This window comes from Scomber japonicus, chromosome 4 (genome assembly GCF_027409825.1).
Source record: "Scomber japonicus isolate fScoJap1 chromosome 4, fScoJap1.pri, whole genome shotgun sequence".
NCBI classification, from domain to species: Eukaryota; Metazoa; Chordata; class Actinopteri; order Scombriformes; family Scombridae; genus Scomber; species Scomber japonicus.
In genome coordinates this window covers 24,749,270-24,764,828 of record NC_070581.1, presented here as the reverse complement: position 1 = coordinate 24,764,828, position 15,559 = coordinate 24,749,270, and the positions used below count along the sequence as shown (strand labels likewise).

The 15,559-nt window shown below is 42.1% G+C and overlaps 1 protein-coding gene across 1 annotated transcript in view; it reads left to right on the top strand.

Moving 5' to 3' along the window:
- The window catches only part of plxna2 (plexin A2), a 141,875-nt gene that overhangs the window by 71,379 nt on the left and 54,937 nt on the right, over nucleotides 1-15,559 (top strand). Inside the window, exons 5-10 of the mRNA XM_053317321.1 lie at nucleotides 5,005-5,128; nucleotides 8,092-8,245; nucleotides 10,534-10,630; nucleotides 12,883-12,997; nucleotides 14,253-14,453; nucleotides 15,164-15,260. Of these exons, the coding sequence (XP_053173296.1) occupies nucleotides 5,005-5,128; nucleotides 8,092-8,245; nucleotides 10,534-10,630; nucleotides 12,883-12,997; nucleotides 14,253-14,453; nucleotides 15,164-15,260 (788 nt within the window). The remainder of the gene's footprint in view (nucleotides 1-5,004; nucleotides 5,129-8,091; nucleotides 8,246-10,533; nucleotides 10,631-12,882; nucleotides 12,998-14,252; nucleotides 14,454-15,163; nucleotides 15,261-15,559) is intronic.

The window sequence follows — 15,559 nt, the reverse complement described above, 5'->3', positions numbered from 1 at the left end:
TAGATTCCTCGCACATAGAACAAGTACAGGTTGGCTACATGATGGCTGAAATACTGCACCCGTATATACAGTATGTGTGGGTGGTGTACATATAAAGCAAAATATCTTAAAAGTCCTTGCTTGCTCACTTTTTTTTCACATGCTTACATCCCTGCTTACTCTGCCCATTTCCTCTGTTCTCTTTCGTTTTCCTCTCTCTCTGCTCAGCCCAGTAACGCTTGATACAGAGCAATGAGCAATGGTCTCTTTGTAAATCTTTTTTCTCTTCATCTCCACTCTCTTTTTTCCTATCCCTAACCCTCACCCAGAGACTGAGACAGACACACTGGGTTGCATTTACCATATATGTGTACACCTGTGCCTGTGGGTGTGTTTCACTGTTTGTGTTTATATGAGTTGACTCAGTTTACAGTACAATAGTCCTTTTGCGAAGATGAAGTGTACAGGTAGTGGCCATACTGTGCTTTGTGTCCCGCGGGCACTGTCCTGCTGCGATATTATCAGTCGCCACAGGAGACAGACTTTGAGTTGCAGTTGTTAACTTGACCCCTGACATGAACTGTGGATTTCAAACTGTGCCCGTATGCAAACTGGAAGCCCACACAGCAACTCGAGCTGGTGAAGTTCTCAGTTTCTGTGGTTGTTTTATATTTGAAAAATGCTGCTTTTTTCCTTCACTTTCCTTCTTACCTCCTGAGGTCTGCATTTAAATGGATATTCTCACACTTCAGGGATGCAGCAGTAAGAAACAAATGCCCTGAATCACTCAGTATGAGGAACACTGAAACACTGAAGGGGAGCAGTGTGTGTGTGTTTGTGTGTTTGTGTGTGTGTGTGTGTTTGTGTGTGTGTGTGTGTGTGTGTGTGTGTGTGTGTGTGTGTGTGTGTTGCAGCACAGGCCTGCACATCACCACTCACCTAATCATTCCTCTTTTCATGTTGGGAAGGCAAAGTCCCAGTGCAGTCAGTCTTCATACATGTTTACATTAAGATGTGTTTCAGTAGAAATGCAGAATCCCCAGACTAGGGCTCCATTCAACCAAATCAAATCATGCCAGTGATTTCTCACATAATGGGCTACAACTTTGCTTTGTTAAGCACAATCAAATATTCAATATACATCTAGTTCATCCCCTCCCTACCTACATCTTCCCACCCTACTCCTCTTAACCTCCCCCCACCCCACACCACCCCTCATCCTGCTACCAAAGCATCTCTCCTCTGCTCTCATTTTCCTCTCTGTGTGGCATTTTTTTGGTGTGGCTCCACTGAGGAAAGGAAGGTGATTTTAAAATGGCACCCTCCCTCTGTTTGCTCCTCCTGTTTTTTAAACATGGTGCTCACAGCTAGAGCAGCAATCAGACAGGTCTTCACACTTTCACTGAAGTCCTTAGATGTGGTAAGGGGAGGGGAGGAGGGGTAGCAGAACAGAAATCGTTCCTTGTCACCTGCCTCTCCTGCTCTGCTGTCAAGGCCAGGGTCTCTGTGTGTGTTTGTGTGTGTGTGTGTGTGTGTGTGTGTGTGTGTGTGTGTGTGTGTGTGTGTGTGTGTGTGTGTGTGTGTAAAGGTGTGTATGTATGTATGCAGAATTAAGCACAGTGAACTGTTCATTATCATGCATATGTGTGTGTGTGCATGTTCATATGGATTTACACAGGACATATTGTCCATAGCTACAATCTCTTATGCATCTATGCTTCAGAGTGTATGTGTGAACGAGTGTCAGTGAGACAGAGATGACAGTGTAATTGCCTGTCTGGGGCAATAGAATAAGGAGCGGGCACCCCGAGGTCTGGCCTTTGCTACCTTCATCCTCCCACGCTGTTGAAAGTGCCTCTGCAGCCACATAACAGTAGAGATGACACTGTTCATTAGATACAGGTTCCCGAATTAGATTTCATACACTACACATACTTTCTATATTTTATATACAGCCCACACAAACAGCCACTAGAGAAAACAATAAACTCTGCTTGCCTTTTTTTATGTGTTTTTTTCCCACTCACTTTACACAACGGCCTGAAATGCAACTGCTACTTACAACTGCATCCATATCCTGCACTGTAGTTGTAGATACCAGAGAGGTGAAATGATGGAGGTGCAAGCAGCTACTTCAGCACCATGGACAGGGCTTAGAAAGTATAACACCGAGGCTGACTGCCTCTAGCAACTGCTGGAGAGAAAATAGCTATGAGCCTCTTATTACAAGAGATGGGCCAAAATAATTGTATGCTCAATCTGTGCATATACATGGAGGAATGTATACATGTGTTTATGTTTGTGGGTGTGGGTATGCATATGTATGAACACATCAGTCTGTTCCTGTGTGTTACTTTGTTGTAATAAAAGAATGATGTGCATCACTACCACCTTTAACACCTTATTTCTCTGTGTGTGGGCCCCCGTCAGGAATGTGAGTGATAGAGCACAAAGCTGTGGCGAAACGGCTGAGTGACAAGCCAGGACTAGACAGGCGGTAGGGAGGGGGGGTTTGTGCAGAGTGGTGGGGGTCAGGAGGGGGAATATGAGGAAGGCAGGATTCTAGTCAACACTCAGTGGCATGCACTTCAACTAATGAGAGAGGCAAGGGGTCAGCTTCTAACTACACAGAGATAATGGCCATCTCCTGAAACCATGGCAACAGCAGCCATACCGCACCCCCCCAACTCCCCTCTGCCCCACCCCCTCGCTGTTCTCTCATCTTACTTCACCCCGCTGAAATGAATTTAATTTTTTTTTTAAATCACAGTGAGGAAAATCAATGCAGGGTTTTTTTGTCAGTTAATGACCACCCAGGTTTTTTGCGTCTGTAACCATACAGCTCCGAGACATGCATAAAACATTGTGCCAGCAGCCCACACCTGAAAGCACATTAAGTATCATTTTCTGCTGCCATTGTGGATGTAAAAGAAGCAGCAAATTGAGGACTGAGTAACACCTTGTCAAAGAAAAGGTGTTCTAATTTCGACTAGTGAAAGAGTGAGACAAAAGGGGGTAGACATGGACATGGGGAGAAGTGTGACAAATTTAACTGTGTTGGAGTCAAATATGTAAAATGAAGACAGTTTGTATTGGCAGTAACAATAAAAAAATGGCACATTTAAAGTGTAGAAATAAAAACTCCAAAGTGGTAAGGGGGTACCAGTTACCAGGTAATCGTTTTGGGAAAAAAAGAAAAAAAAGAAATCCTGCCGCAGTGGCCCCCCTTTCCCTAGTGGGAGATTCACACTACTACACTAATTCACTGCACTTTCCTGCTTTCTAAAATCCCTAGGGAGTACTGTGCATATGAGTTGTTTGTATGTGTGCATGCTGAGTGTGTGTGTGTGTGTGTGTGTGTGTGTGTGTGTGTCTGTTCATGTGAGTCTGCTGGATATGGCTTGAACTTCTGACAACATAATTACACACAGAGGCTCTGGATAAAGATGTAGCTTAGAGTCAGTATGTGTGAGAGTATGTGGTTAAGAGGCATGATATGGGCCCTAACACATACTGCCACACACACACACACACATAACACACGCACACACACTCAAGAGTCAGCAGCCAGGGGAGAGTGGACAGAGCCTGTAGTGGCACATCAGCACCATGGATAGCGTCTGACCCATTGGAGTCCAATTAGAGCTGCTGTGACCAGACAGCCAGTTAGCCAGACACTTAGACTGCTGGGTTGGATGAGGATAGAGAGCCTTTGGTGTAATGGGATGGAGGGAACACACACTTTTAATAAGAAGGAGGAGGCGGCTGAGTTTTAATGAGTAATGTGGCGGATTGTGGGGGTGTCATGGGGTACTTGATACACTGCCTGACCATTAAGATCTCTTATGAGTGAGCGGTGTGTAATTTGCACTAGTTATGTCTCCAAAGTTGTGCAGTGATTGAAGGATATCATTTGGGAGTGTAGTGCTTAGTGCTGTGGCTTCGTAGTTTACGTTAGTATGGTGTATTAAAACACCCAGTGGAGGTACTGTAGCCACTGTTGTCGCCACACAGTTTCTAGTATGTTCTATTGTGAATAGAAAGCCACCTACAGTTTATAATACTTTTAAAGCTATTTTACATGTCCTAAAAGCCAGCTGTTATTAATGGTATAAGTATGATGAAATACACATTTTTTACAGGAGTGAGCTATTTTCTAATTTATAACAGCCAAACAGTTTTCACATTATGTCTTCAATATGCCAATATCCGTTTTGTCAAAAGTCAAAATAACTGTGTACTGGGAGGCATGTCGCAATGATAGGTTAATCAACACAAAACAAACAAACATGACTAATACAGACAGCATGAAAACTGAGAAAAATGAACAAAGAATTCCTGAGCATTTGGTGTAATTCTACAGTCTGATGTCGTAAGACAAATCAAACGGATCAAAAGGCTGATATTCACTTTCATGTGTCCATACAGTATCTAGTTGCAGTGGGGGAACAGGTGATTAAACCTATGGCATCTGAACATGGTGTAGTCATTCCTGCAACATATTCTCTAGATAGACGTGAGCTCTCAACATCATGCTGAGGAGACAGTGACGCAGTGTTATTTCCTCCTTTAACATCACCACTGCTGAATATTGCTCTTAATGCTATTACAGCATTGTTCTATATTATATTTCTTAAATGATTTTTACAGTTAGTGTTTTTGACAGTTTTAATCTCCATCTTCCCTTCCTTTTCATACTTTTGTTTGGCTTTAATATCTGTAACAACACTGGTCATTGTGTCTTTCTTACAACAAACTTAAATTGTCACATAATATTTTCATTGCAGCATTTACTGTAAAATCAGCATTCATGTCCATCACTGTTGCTTATATTGTTTCATTGTCTTTATTTTTTAATATTAGTATTTTCTTTCCCGATACAACATTAACAGCATTTTTCCCCCTGTAATTTCATAATGGGGTTTTTTAATGTTTTAGCCCCTATAACAATTTTGGTCAAATCTCTCATTTAATATTTCATATTGTAAACAAATATCAGTAACCCCCATTTTTTTCTCTCTTCAGCTGCTCTCAGAGGAACCGGTGTGAACGTGCAGATGAGCCGTACCGCTTTGCCGCCTCTCTCAACCAGTGTGTGAAAGCCACCGTGTACCCAGACAGCATTGCCGTGTCGGAGCCCAGCGTACCTGTAAGTTTAGCACAGATACACACTTTTACACACACACATTGTCAATACCAAACACCAGCAATCTCATCCACTGCTTGGACAAATTGCAATGAAAAAAATGAGCTCCCATCTACATATTCCCTACCCACATACAGCGGCAGAACATTTTAAATGATCCCACATTGCAGTCCGCCTAGTCCTGATTGTGGTTGATGCATAAACATTAGATGGGAAGGTTCATAAGAGCTCTACGTGGGTGTTTCAGCATGCATATGCTCACTTAGTACAGAGCAGTCAATATGTGTGCCAAGACTGTTTGTGTGGGTGGGGTGTGTAGGTGTTAAAGTTGTCAAAGTGCAGCTGAGTACAGTTTATTATTTCCACATGGAGTGATTGAAAACTGGCAGATAGAACATTACACACTATTCACTTTATCTCATTTGATTAGCTTAGGTATGGACATCTAGGATCTAGAAATGTATGCTTACACCCCAATGCAGTGGTGCTCAGCAGTGTTTGGTTTATGTAATTTAACAATTTGATCAATTATATGGATGAGACAAGCACACTTTGGTTGTCATAAGAGAGAGTACTACTTTTCTGTTGTTCTATTGTGAGCTTTGTATTTATGTATTTACTCTACTCCTCAGTCATCACAAGTGTGCACTTCTTATCTATAAGAAGCATACCGGCACGCTTCTGTCTGTGGAGAGATATTTGACATCATTTTGTAGAATATAATTTGAGTCGAAACTGCACAAATGGTCTGTGGACTAAAATGTGATGATTTTAAGCAGAGATGTCCTTTAGATTTTTTCAATATTCAATATTTTGGCATTATGGTCCTACAAACCAAGCACTACTTGGCTCTTTGGCAATGTGATGACACATATCACTACAGCAGAGATATCCACACCTCTTCAGTTGCACATCAACAACCTGAATTGGTAGAGAGGATGAGCATGTTTTTTTTCTTTGTACTTTGGGTAATCTAACTCTGTAATCTATCTTACAAAAATCTGCTAAATGTGTGCCAGTAGCTCTGGCAGTGATTCATGTTGCATTGCATGAGATCTCACCTTTGAGCTCACCCTCAATAGACCTTCCAGTTTACTAACAGCAGTTTATTGGCCAACATGTTAGTAGTTATGTGTGTTTCCATGTCAGCCATACCAGCAACGGGGTCAGCCCATCAAACCATCCGCAAACGCACTCACAAATTCACACAATTTACAAATTCCGCAGGGGCAGACAGCTATCTCCATGACAACACAGCCTCTTTATGAGTACACGAGGAGAGACAAAAACATAGAGAAAACAATCAAATTACCTTTATTAAAACTCTGCTACCAATTAGGCTGGCTGTTGCTGCCAAGCTCTGAACACACCCACCGCCACCATCATCAGGGAGGACAGGAAAACAAAAAGAGCAAAAGCTTCACATTCAGACAAGCTTACTCTCTGTAGCAGTCTTGTTGCTTGTGTGTGTGTGTATGTGTGTGTTTGTGTGTGTGTGTGTGTGTGTGTGTGTGTGTGTGTGTGTGTGTGTGTGTGTGTGTGTGTGTATGCATGAGCAAATTCTGAGTGTTTATCTGTATATGTGTGTCTTGGCAGAACGATGAGAGCTAATTAATGTGAGAGGTTACTCAGGGAATTCTACATTGAACAAAAGACATTGATTGCTGTGATTGCTGTAATCAAGGATCTCTCTGACACACCTCAGAAAGAAGCAACACAAACATGGTGAAAGTAAAACAGGGGAAGACAAGAGGTCCTCAGCAGAAAAAAAAACAGAGAAATCATCTATCCTCTCTGTGGGTACCAGAGTAAACCACCTAACGAGGGAGGCAGTGTAGTCAGCTACTGAGACAGTCAGCATCTCTTGAAAGGCCTACAGTTAAGCTGCTCAGCTGCCTTGCCTGTCCCAGTAGCCCTGCGGTGTTTAGTGAGAGGCAGATAAAACAAAGAGAAACTTCAAACGGTATGGCCCAAAAATAACAGCTAATGGAACAAGGCTGTGAAATGCCATGGTGATAATTATCCAGACTGCCTCTCTTGGCTGGAGAGCCAGATCACACACCCTGTGTGCAAAATACATTTATTTATAGGAAGAGCAGCTGAATGCTCTAGCCCCATGTCACAGCTCCCCAAAGAATGACTTCAAACGCCTCTGTGTGCACATGTTCGGTTTATTGCATATGTACCACACTTTGGGTTTGTGTTTCATGGGTATGTGTGTCTTAGTGAACTCTAGAAAAGAGGAAAGGAAAAACACATTTTGGCAAGCGGACATATTTTCCAATTTTATTTCACAATCACAATGTCTGTCACCACCTTTGGAGTGATATCCTCTACACTCAAATGGAAGATTAAAATCTAAGAAGGTCTTATTTCCCTTATTATGATGTTGATAGCATTTTTCTAAGACACAGCAACATTTTTTGGCAAAGTGGAAGGACAGCTTTGCCAGCGGCAGTGTGTTCTTTTTTCATTCTATTTGGCACTTGTTACAGTGTTGCATACAAGCCATTTTGCACGACCTATCACATCTCATTTTTACCAAAGATACCAAGTGCTAATGCTTGTTAGGGTTGTGCAATAGGATTTTTTCTCTAGTTGCTGATATAACATGGCTTTGGCATCTTGTTGTATTATCTAAACTGTCAAAAAATTGTGAAAAATGCCCAGAGTCAAAGGTGACGCCCTCAGATGTCTTATTTTATCTGATTAACAGTCCAAAAGCCAAAGCTATTCAGCTGACTATTATGCATAACAAAGAAAATCATTTAATCATCACATTTTAGAAGATGAAAACAGCACAGTTTTGGCATTGTTTTGGTATTATTATACAGTTTATGCATTGTGTAAGAAAATTAGACATGTCGTCATCTCTGCTGCACATTTTCCATGTTCAAACAACTGTGTATAACATACTTTGCCACATCATAAAAACATTGTTGTCTTGTGCCCAACACCATGTGCAGCTGCTGGTGAAGGTGAGCGATGTTCCAGACCTTTCTGCAGGCATCACATGTTCCTTTGGCAACCTGACAGAGGTGGAGGGGAAGGTCAATGGCAACCAGATACTGTGTGTCTCTCCTGCTGCCAAGGATGTCCCCCTCATCCCAACTGATCAAGGTAGATACAACAAACAGAAACACACACACTAGCAACCATTCAATACAAACTGTTGAGCTCACAAAATATTAATATTCCAATTAACACAGGTTTTTTTAAGATTCCCATTTGTGCCCCCTTCTCTCTCTCTCTCTCTGCTATTTATGCTGCACTGAGCTGTTCCTACTGATCAACTGCACACATGCACACTCTAAAACATCTTTATTGATTTAACACTCCTCCTTTACACAGGTACCATATTCATAACAAGCTCCCACTGTTCCAGGATCAGTTGTCTGACTGTGAAGTGTGCTACACACAAGGCCATGCTCCATTAGAGCTGATGGAGGATCAGATTGAGGTATCTTGGCCTGTGGCTGAGCTACAGCTCACCACATTACTGCCCTCAGATTGGGCTAATAGGCAAAGGTCTAACATGTGGGCTCAATCAGCCGGGGGAGAATTTAGTTGAGGGGACGACAGGGAAGTTGATGTGGTGGATTAGTGTCTTAGCAGAGCCAAGACACAGAGAGTCAGTCTGAAATTATGATGTGACAGTCTGTTTGCTTCTGACAAAACAGAAAGTATGTAATGCATAATAATTAGCCTATAATTGATTAGAATAGTTCATTTTAAGGTTAGATGGACCAATCAGCCATTTTTACCTCACCTCACAAAGCCTAAGGTAGAACATAACTGTTTTTGTGCAGAACTTTAGGGTCCTGGAATAAAGATATGCTAATCACCTGTGATATACTGTTCACAGAAATATCATGACCTTTCAAGCTTTCCTCCAGCATATTTCCATAAATATACAGCAGCAGCTCTAGCAGTGTTTATTTGCAAACATATATATCATAATGAATACTAGCACCTGTTGTTTGACAATAAATACCTGTTGTTTGCAAGCCAAGATGGCTGCAGGGTGAAAAAACCAAACACCCTGAATAATATATTATGTGCAGTGTGTGGAAATCACTGTGTATTTTGGGGGTTTGGTAATCCTCCTCCCTGTGAGTAAATGACAGCCCTGTTTGCCCAGAGCTCCCATGGGGAGTGGTGCATCAGGCACTAATATGAATGTTCTCCCCCAGGTAAATGTCAGCCAATCCCCCCTGTAAGCTCTTCCCCCATCCATCCATCTAGCTATCTATCCACCCTTCTATTCCCCTCTCTCTATCCCCCTCCCTCCTGCATTTTGACCACATCCCCTATTCCTCCTTCCTCCTTTATATCCTCTCACAGTTGTTTATACCTCCATTTTCACTCCTACATTCATTCCCCTGGGGCTACCTCCTTCTGACCACCATACTATCCTCATCCATCCCCTGTCTTCAAGCAGGCTTTTCTATAAGTGAGGAGAGGAGAGGAGAGGAGAGGAGAGGAGAGGAGAGGAGAGGAGAGGAGAGGAGAGGAGAGGAGAGGAGAGGAGAGGAGAGGAGGGGAAGGGAAATTAGATTTAAATTTTGAAAAGAGGGGAACATTAAAAAGAGGACAGGAGTAGAAAAATGGAGGTTAGAGTACAATTGTGAACATGCTGGTCTGATGTTGAGCTTGAAATTAAAGAAGAAAAGCTCCCACTCATCTTCACCAAAGAAAAACAAAATCCTAGAGGAGGGTTTGTGTGGACAGGAACTCTGGACCATTTTGTTTGCCAGATCCTGTGAGACAAATCTGCAGCGGTAGAAGTCAGCAATGAGCCTAGCCTGCCTGTTATACACACTTGTGTGAAACAGAGCCTTATTCCCAACAGGTGCTGTGGAGAGAACAGGGCACAGAGGGTCATTCAAGCCTCCTACACACTGAATGTCATCTGAAATTCAGGCTGCTCTACACATACACATACACATACACACACATACACACATACACACACACACACACACATATATTTATGGAGTCTGTATTCTCGTGGGGAGAGATAAGAGGCGTTTTTTAAAGAGAACAGAAGCACAGTCAGGGCTCTGTTCGGCAAAATGCAGGAAGACAAAATTTGATCAGATTAAATACCAGCTCTGTATGTGATTGAAATTTTTATTTTAAATCTTATTTGCATATGCTGTATATTCACAAGTGATGCTCCTTTTTGTTTGTTTGGCATAAACATATTCCTTTGCAAGAAATACCACCTTTCTAGATATCTTTCACACTATAGCATTCAAACATCACCAGCTCATGAATTTAAACTTACTAAAAAAACTGACAGAAGTGATTTAATAATGTCTGCTCTCCATAACTTTATAATAAAAGCACTGAGTTTGTACATTAAATGCTCATCTTCTCCCATATCCTCTCTCTCTCTCTTTCAGATTGGTCAGGCGTTGAGTTGAGGCTCAATTCCAAGGAGACTGGTCAGATGCTCATCAGCACAGAGGTCAAGTTTTACAACTGTAGCGTACACCAACTGTGAGTATCTTTCTTTGTGATCATTCATTCCTCTTTTCATTTATAAAAACAATGCCCCAGAACTACTGAATCAATGCTATGGGAATAAGTTACAATTTGTCCTTAACCTTAGCCCTTAAAAATATCCCCTTGTAAAGGCTAATGTAATCTGATCGCTGGCTGCTCCCCAAGCACCGTAACGGGAAGTTTCTGTGCTGTTGCGCTAATGAAGCCTTCTTCTCAAACATGCTGCAGTACAAAATACGCTGCTCTCTGCCTAACAGGTTCTCACTAAGGGATTTCATGCCTGTTTTTATGCCATGTCTGTCCCTGATTGAGTGATGTTGAATTGAATCCCTGGATTGGAGATCTCAGTGTGCGGTGTCCTTGCAATTGCTCGCTTCATTCCACTGTGGCAGATTCTGTTTGTGTGCAATCCAAAAAGGCCTTGCTGACTTGGAGGCATCACTGAAGGGAGAGAAGGAGAGTTAGAATATGACAACAGTGATGCTAACAGAGGTGCAGGAATCCGTAGCATGTCATATTATCCTTTCACTGTCCACTCAACATTAAAACATAATGTTGTAGCCTCTGTCTTGTCTTATTATGTCTCTCTCTGTCTCTCTCTCTCTCTCTCTCTCTCTCTCTCTCTCTCTCTCTCTCTCTCTCTCTCTCTCACTCTCTCTCTCTCTCTCTCTCTCTATCTCTCTTTCTCCCCCTTTTTCTCTCTCACATACAGACACATGGACACACACACACACACACTGCCCTATAGCTTCATATGGCTGTCTGCTGTCTGAGTGGCACAGAAAGCAATTACCAGCTCTCACATCGGCTCAGTTAATCGGCAACGACAAACACACTTGCACACACAGCCAAACGCACACTCAAACACACACACATGCACACACACACACACACACACACACACACACATGCACGCACACACACAAAAAGATGTGCACACTTGAAAAGGCCATACGCTCCAATGCCAACTCGGGCGCTCTATCTTTCTCTCCCTCTTACACACATAGTGTACACTCTATTTGCCTGAAGGTGAGTCAGCCCTATTCTTCTGAATTAGTGTGCCTGCCAGAGATCCCTCCCATGCTTTTGCACTGATGAATATTTCACAGTAAGCAAGTATGCATAACTCAACCTTATTTCAAGAGAGACAAAGAGAGCGGGAGCGCCAAGTGAGACTACAATTGTCTCCTAACAACTGTTCATGAATACATAGTGCGGCAAATGCCATCACAATCAATTATCAGTTTATGCTGTCTTTGCTATTAGAACCTGTCATGATGACTATCACGTCTTGTTGCCTCAGACACACATCTTCATCATTTTTTTTTCTTCTTTACATTTGTTCATCTCTCCATCTAGTGTTGGAAAGTAATTCAAGAGGGTACATTTTTTATACTTTTTGTACTATATTTCCTTTGTAGATAACACATTTAAAAACTCAAGCATATAATATTGAATGTGTTGTTATGCAGTAAATATAACCAACCAAAATTGTATAACCTGTCATTAAAATGTTGATTACACATCAATGCATGAATAATAATAATAACTCAATAAAATAACATTAAATAACATTAACATGAGTCATTCTACTGCATAATGAATACACTTTTTATGCTTGAAGTGCATTTGCTGATAATAATTAAGTACTTAAGTATGAATACAGGACTTTTATTTGTAATGCCATACTGAACCTTTTTACTTCTCAACAACTGGCAGTACAGAGTGTGGCCCTATATCGACATATTCAAACATAGCCACTTACATATTTTACATGTAGAAATGCTCACACATACACACCTAACAGCTGGTAATTACAGCGACTCTCCAACAATGCAGGGCTAATGGTAATTGCAGGATCAAGCTGCGCCAATGTCTTATTTGTCCTCATTACTCAACGTTCCTCCACTCCATCTTCCGCTCTCTGTCTCTCTCTCTCCCTCTCGCTCTTTCTCCATCTGATTCTGGTTAAGAGGGCTAATATGCTGCCTCCCGTTCACACATGACACACAGCATTAATATATGGCAGTAGAAAATATATGCGAGGAGAAGTTGGCCCAGCAGCTATTAGGTACTGTGCCAACCACAAGGGCACAACAACAGCAGGTGCCCACTTGGGATCTGAACTCATTTCCTCTGTGGCACTTCCCCCACTTTGGCAAATTTGTTGCCCCTCCTTGACTTTGCTGCTTTTCCCTGACTCTCTGTGTGTATGTGTTTATGCGTGTGTGTGTGTGTCCATGCAGGTGTCTGTCATGTGTGAACAGTGCCTTCCGTTGCCACTGGTGCAAGTACCGCAACTTGTGCACCCATGACCCCTCCAGCTGTTCATTCCAGGAGGGACGAGTCAACGCCTCTGAGGTAAGTGAAACACACACACACACACACACATGCACGCGCACACACACATGCCTGTAAGCAAGCATGCAAGCACAACTTCCTCTTTTTTTTCCTATCTTTTTCTCTTTCTCCCTGTTTTGCACATTCACTCTTTCTGTTTCCTTCTGCCTGCATTCTGATCTGTGTTCAAGCTCTGTGTCAGCCTCAGGGCATGTCTTCTGAAAGACAGCCATCAAAGCTCTTATATTTCTGCATTGGTGTTACTCATTCAGTGCTCTTGTTCTCTGCAGTGGCAATTAACAGTCTATTATCTCTAGAGTTATTGAGCTAAGTGTGTCTTAACAATGACCCAGGATCACTCTAACCAAGTCAGTCCTATGCGGTGGAAAATAAACTGCCTGTGTGTGTGTGTGTGTGTGTGTGTGTGTTGGTTTCCATCTGTCTCTGGCTTTTCACACAGGCCGTAATTGTGTCTTTACTTGTGGGTGCTGTTATACTGTATGTATAGTTTTTACTGCTCTAAACCAATTTATAATATGTTATTGTACATTGGCAGTGGGGATCACTCCTACAATCTTTCATGTCATGCATATTTGTCATGGAACTCACACACAACCTCATTAATTAGCTGCGATAATTTACTCCCAGTCAGTATTACACATACATACATACATGCATTTCCCAGTCTGTAAGCAGCAATAGCAGCTTATTCAATCTTTGCAGGATCCTGCAAGATGAAGCTGTATTACAATAGAGTTCAGCATGAAATCTACATATGATGTTATATCTGTGAACTAAGAGGACTTTATTGGAGGAGGTTTACTGATGTTAAAGGCCAGGGGCCATCAAGACCAAAGCTTCAGTGTGTGATGTTTGGATGATGGTTTTCTTGGTGCAAATGTTACTTTCACATTAGTAATTTACCATACTAAAATAATTGGCCTCAAAATTGCGACCTGTAATGAAAGCCACAGAGCACTTATTTAATCATTCTCTGTCTTTGCCGACTGAGTAGCTCCTAAAATCCTCTCTTGATAATGAGTTGTTCGACACATATCAGCTCGGAGCTTTCCAAGGTCACATGAGTCACTTCTAAATTTTAGCTTAAGGTGAATTTCCACTTCAGCTGTACTTATTGTACTTCATACTTCTTTTTATCCTTCCTATTCATCATTCCCATGCGGAGCTGCGGCGCCTCTCATCTTGCTAGTGACACATTTTTGCCTGTCTTATTGGCGCTGATGTGCACTCTCTGCTCTGTGCTTGTTTCCTTCAGGACTGTCCTCAGCTGGTGCGCTCTGAGGAGATTCTGATCCCGGCAGGAGAGGTGAAGCCTATTACCCTAAAGGCCAGGAACCTGCCACAACCACAGTCTGGCCAACGTGGCTATGAGTGTGTCCTTCACATCCAGGGTGTTAGCCACAGAGTCACTGCCCTTCGCTTCAATAGCTCCAGCGTGCAGTGCCAAAACAGCTCGGTAGGTTCGATGACACTTGCCCATGTTTGGCCAGGCTGAGTGATCGGTGTAACATCATTTGTTTCTGTTCATGTGTTAGAGTGTGTAGGATTATTGTGTATTTGTGTCCACATTCTACTTACAGTATAGAGAAGGAAGATAGACACATTGGTAATTACCTTTGTTATAGCTCTGTAGAAAAGTGTCATACCACATTGCAACAGTGTCTGTGTGTTTGTATGTGAGGTAATCACACTGAAGAAGACTGCAGCACGGCACTGTCCTCCAGTCAAGCATGCACTGACTTCTGCAGTTTATTCCCAGAGGAACCACATACATACACATTTTACTCTCCTCTTTTTGTGTCTCTCACCCACACACACACACTCACACATGTACACACGCACGCACGCATACACAATCAAAGTCAGGCTGGAATTAAGGGCATAGGAGGCAGTTAAGGACAGCATATCTAAAGGCCAGAAGGGAAGCTCAGGCTTCTGCCCAGCTGTCCCATTTCTTGTGGTTTCTCACTTTGTCAGCTCTCTGATGATTAGATGATGTAACTTTGGGGTAACATTGGAAGGACATGCATACTAGTGCTGTATCTACAAGGACTCATGGAAATTCAAAATCTCAAACCTCACATTTAAATCCTCGTCTCTTTTTTGTCTCTTCACCCACATCTCTCTATCTATTTCCCTCTCTTTCTCACCATCCTTGGTTTCTAGTATTTGTACGAGGGAATGAAGATTAGCGAGCTGCCCGTGGATTTCTCTGTAGTGTGGAACGGCAACTTCATTATTGATAACCCGGAGAATATCCAAGGTAAGAACAGGCGATGCCGCTGTCAATAACAGAAAACATCCAAACATGAGGATGAATAAATAACTACTATTCACGCATCATTTTTCTAATCTGTTTCTGCTTTAAAAATATTTTCTCTCGCCGGAGTTCAAGACAGTGTGTATGTATGTATCGATATGTAGTAAATATATAAATAACACTTGGTTTCTTTGAAAAAAAAAGAGAGATTTAAAAAACAGAGAAGGCCTGTGGGAATGTTCCACTTGCAGAAGACCTGCTGTCTGTTTTCCTTAATTAAAAAAATAATCCAAATACCATGT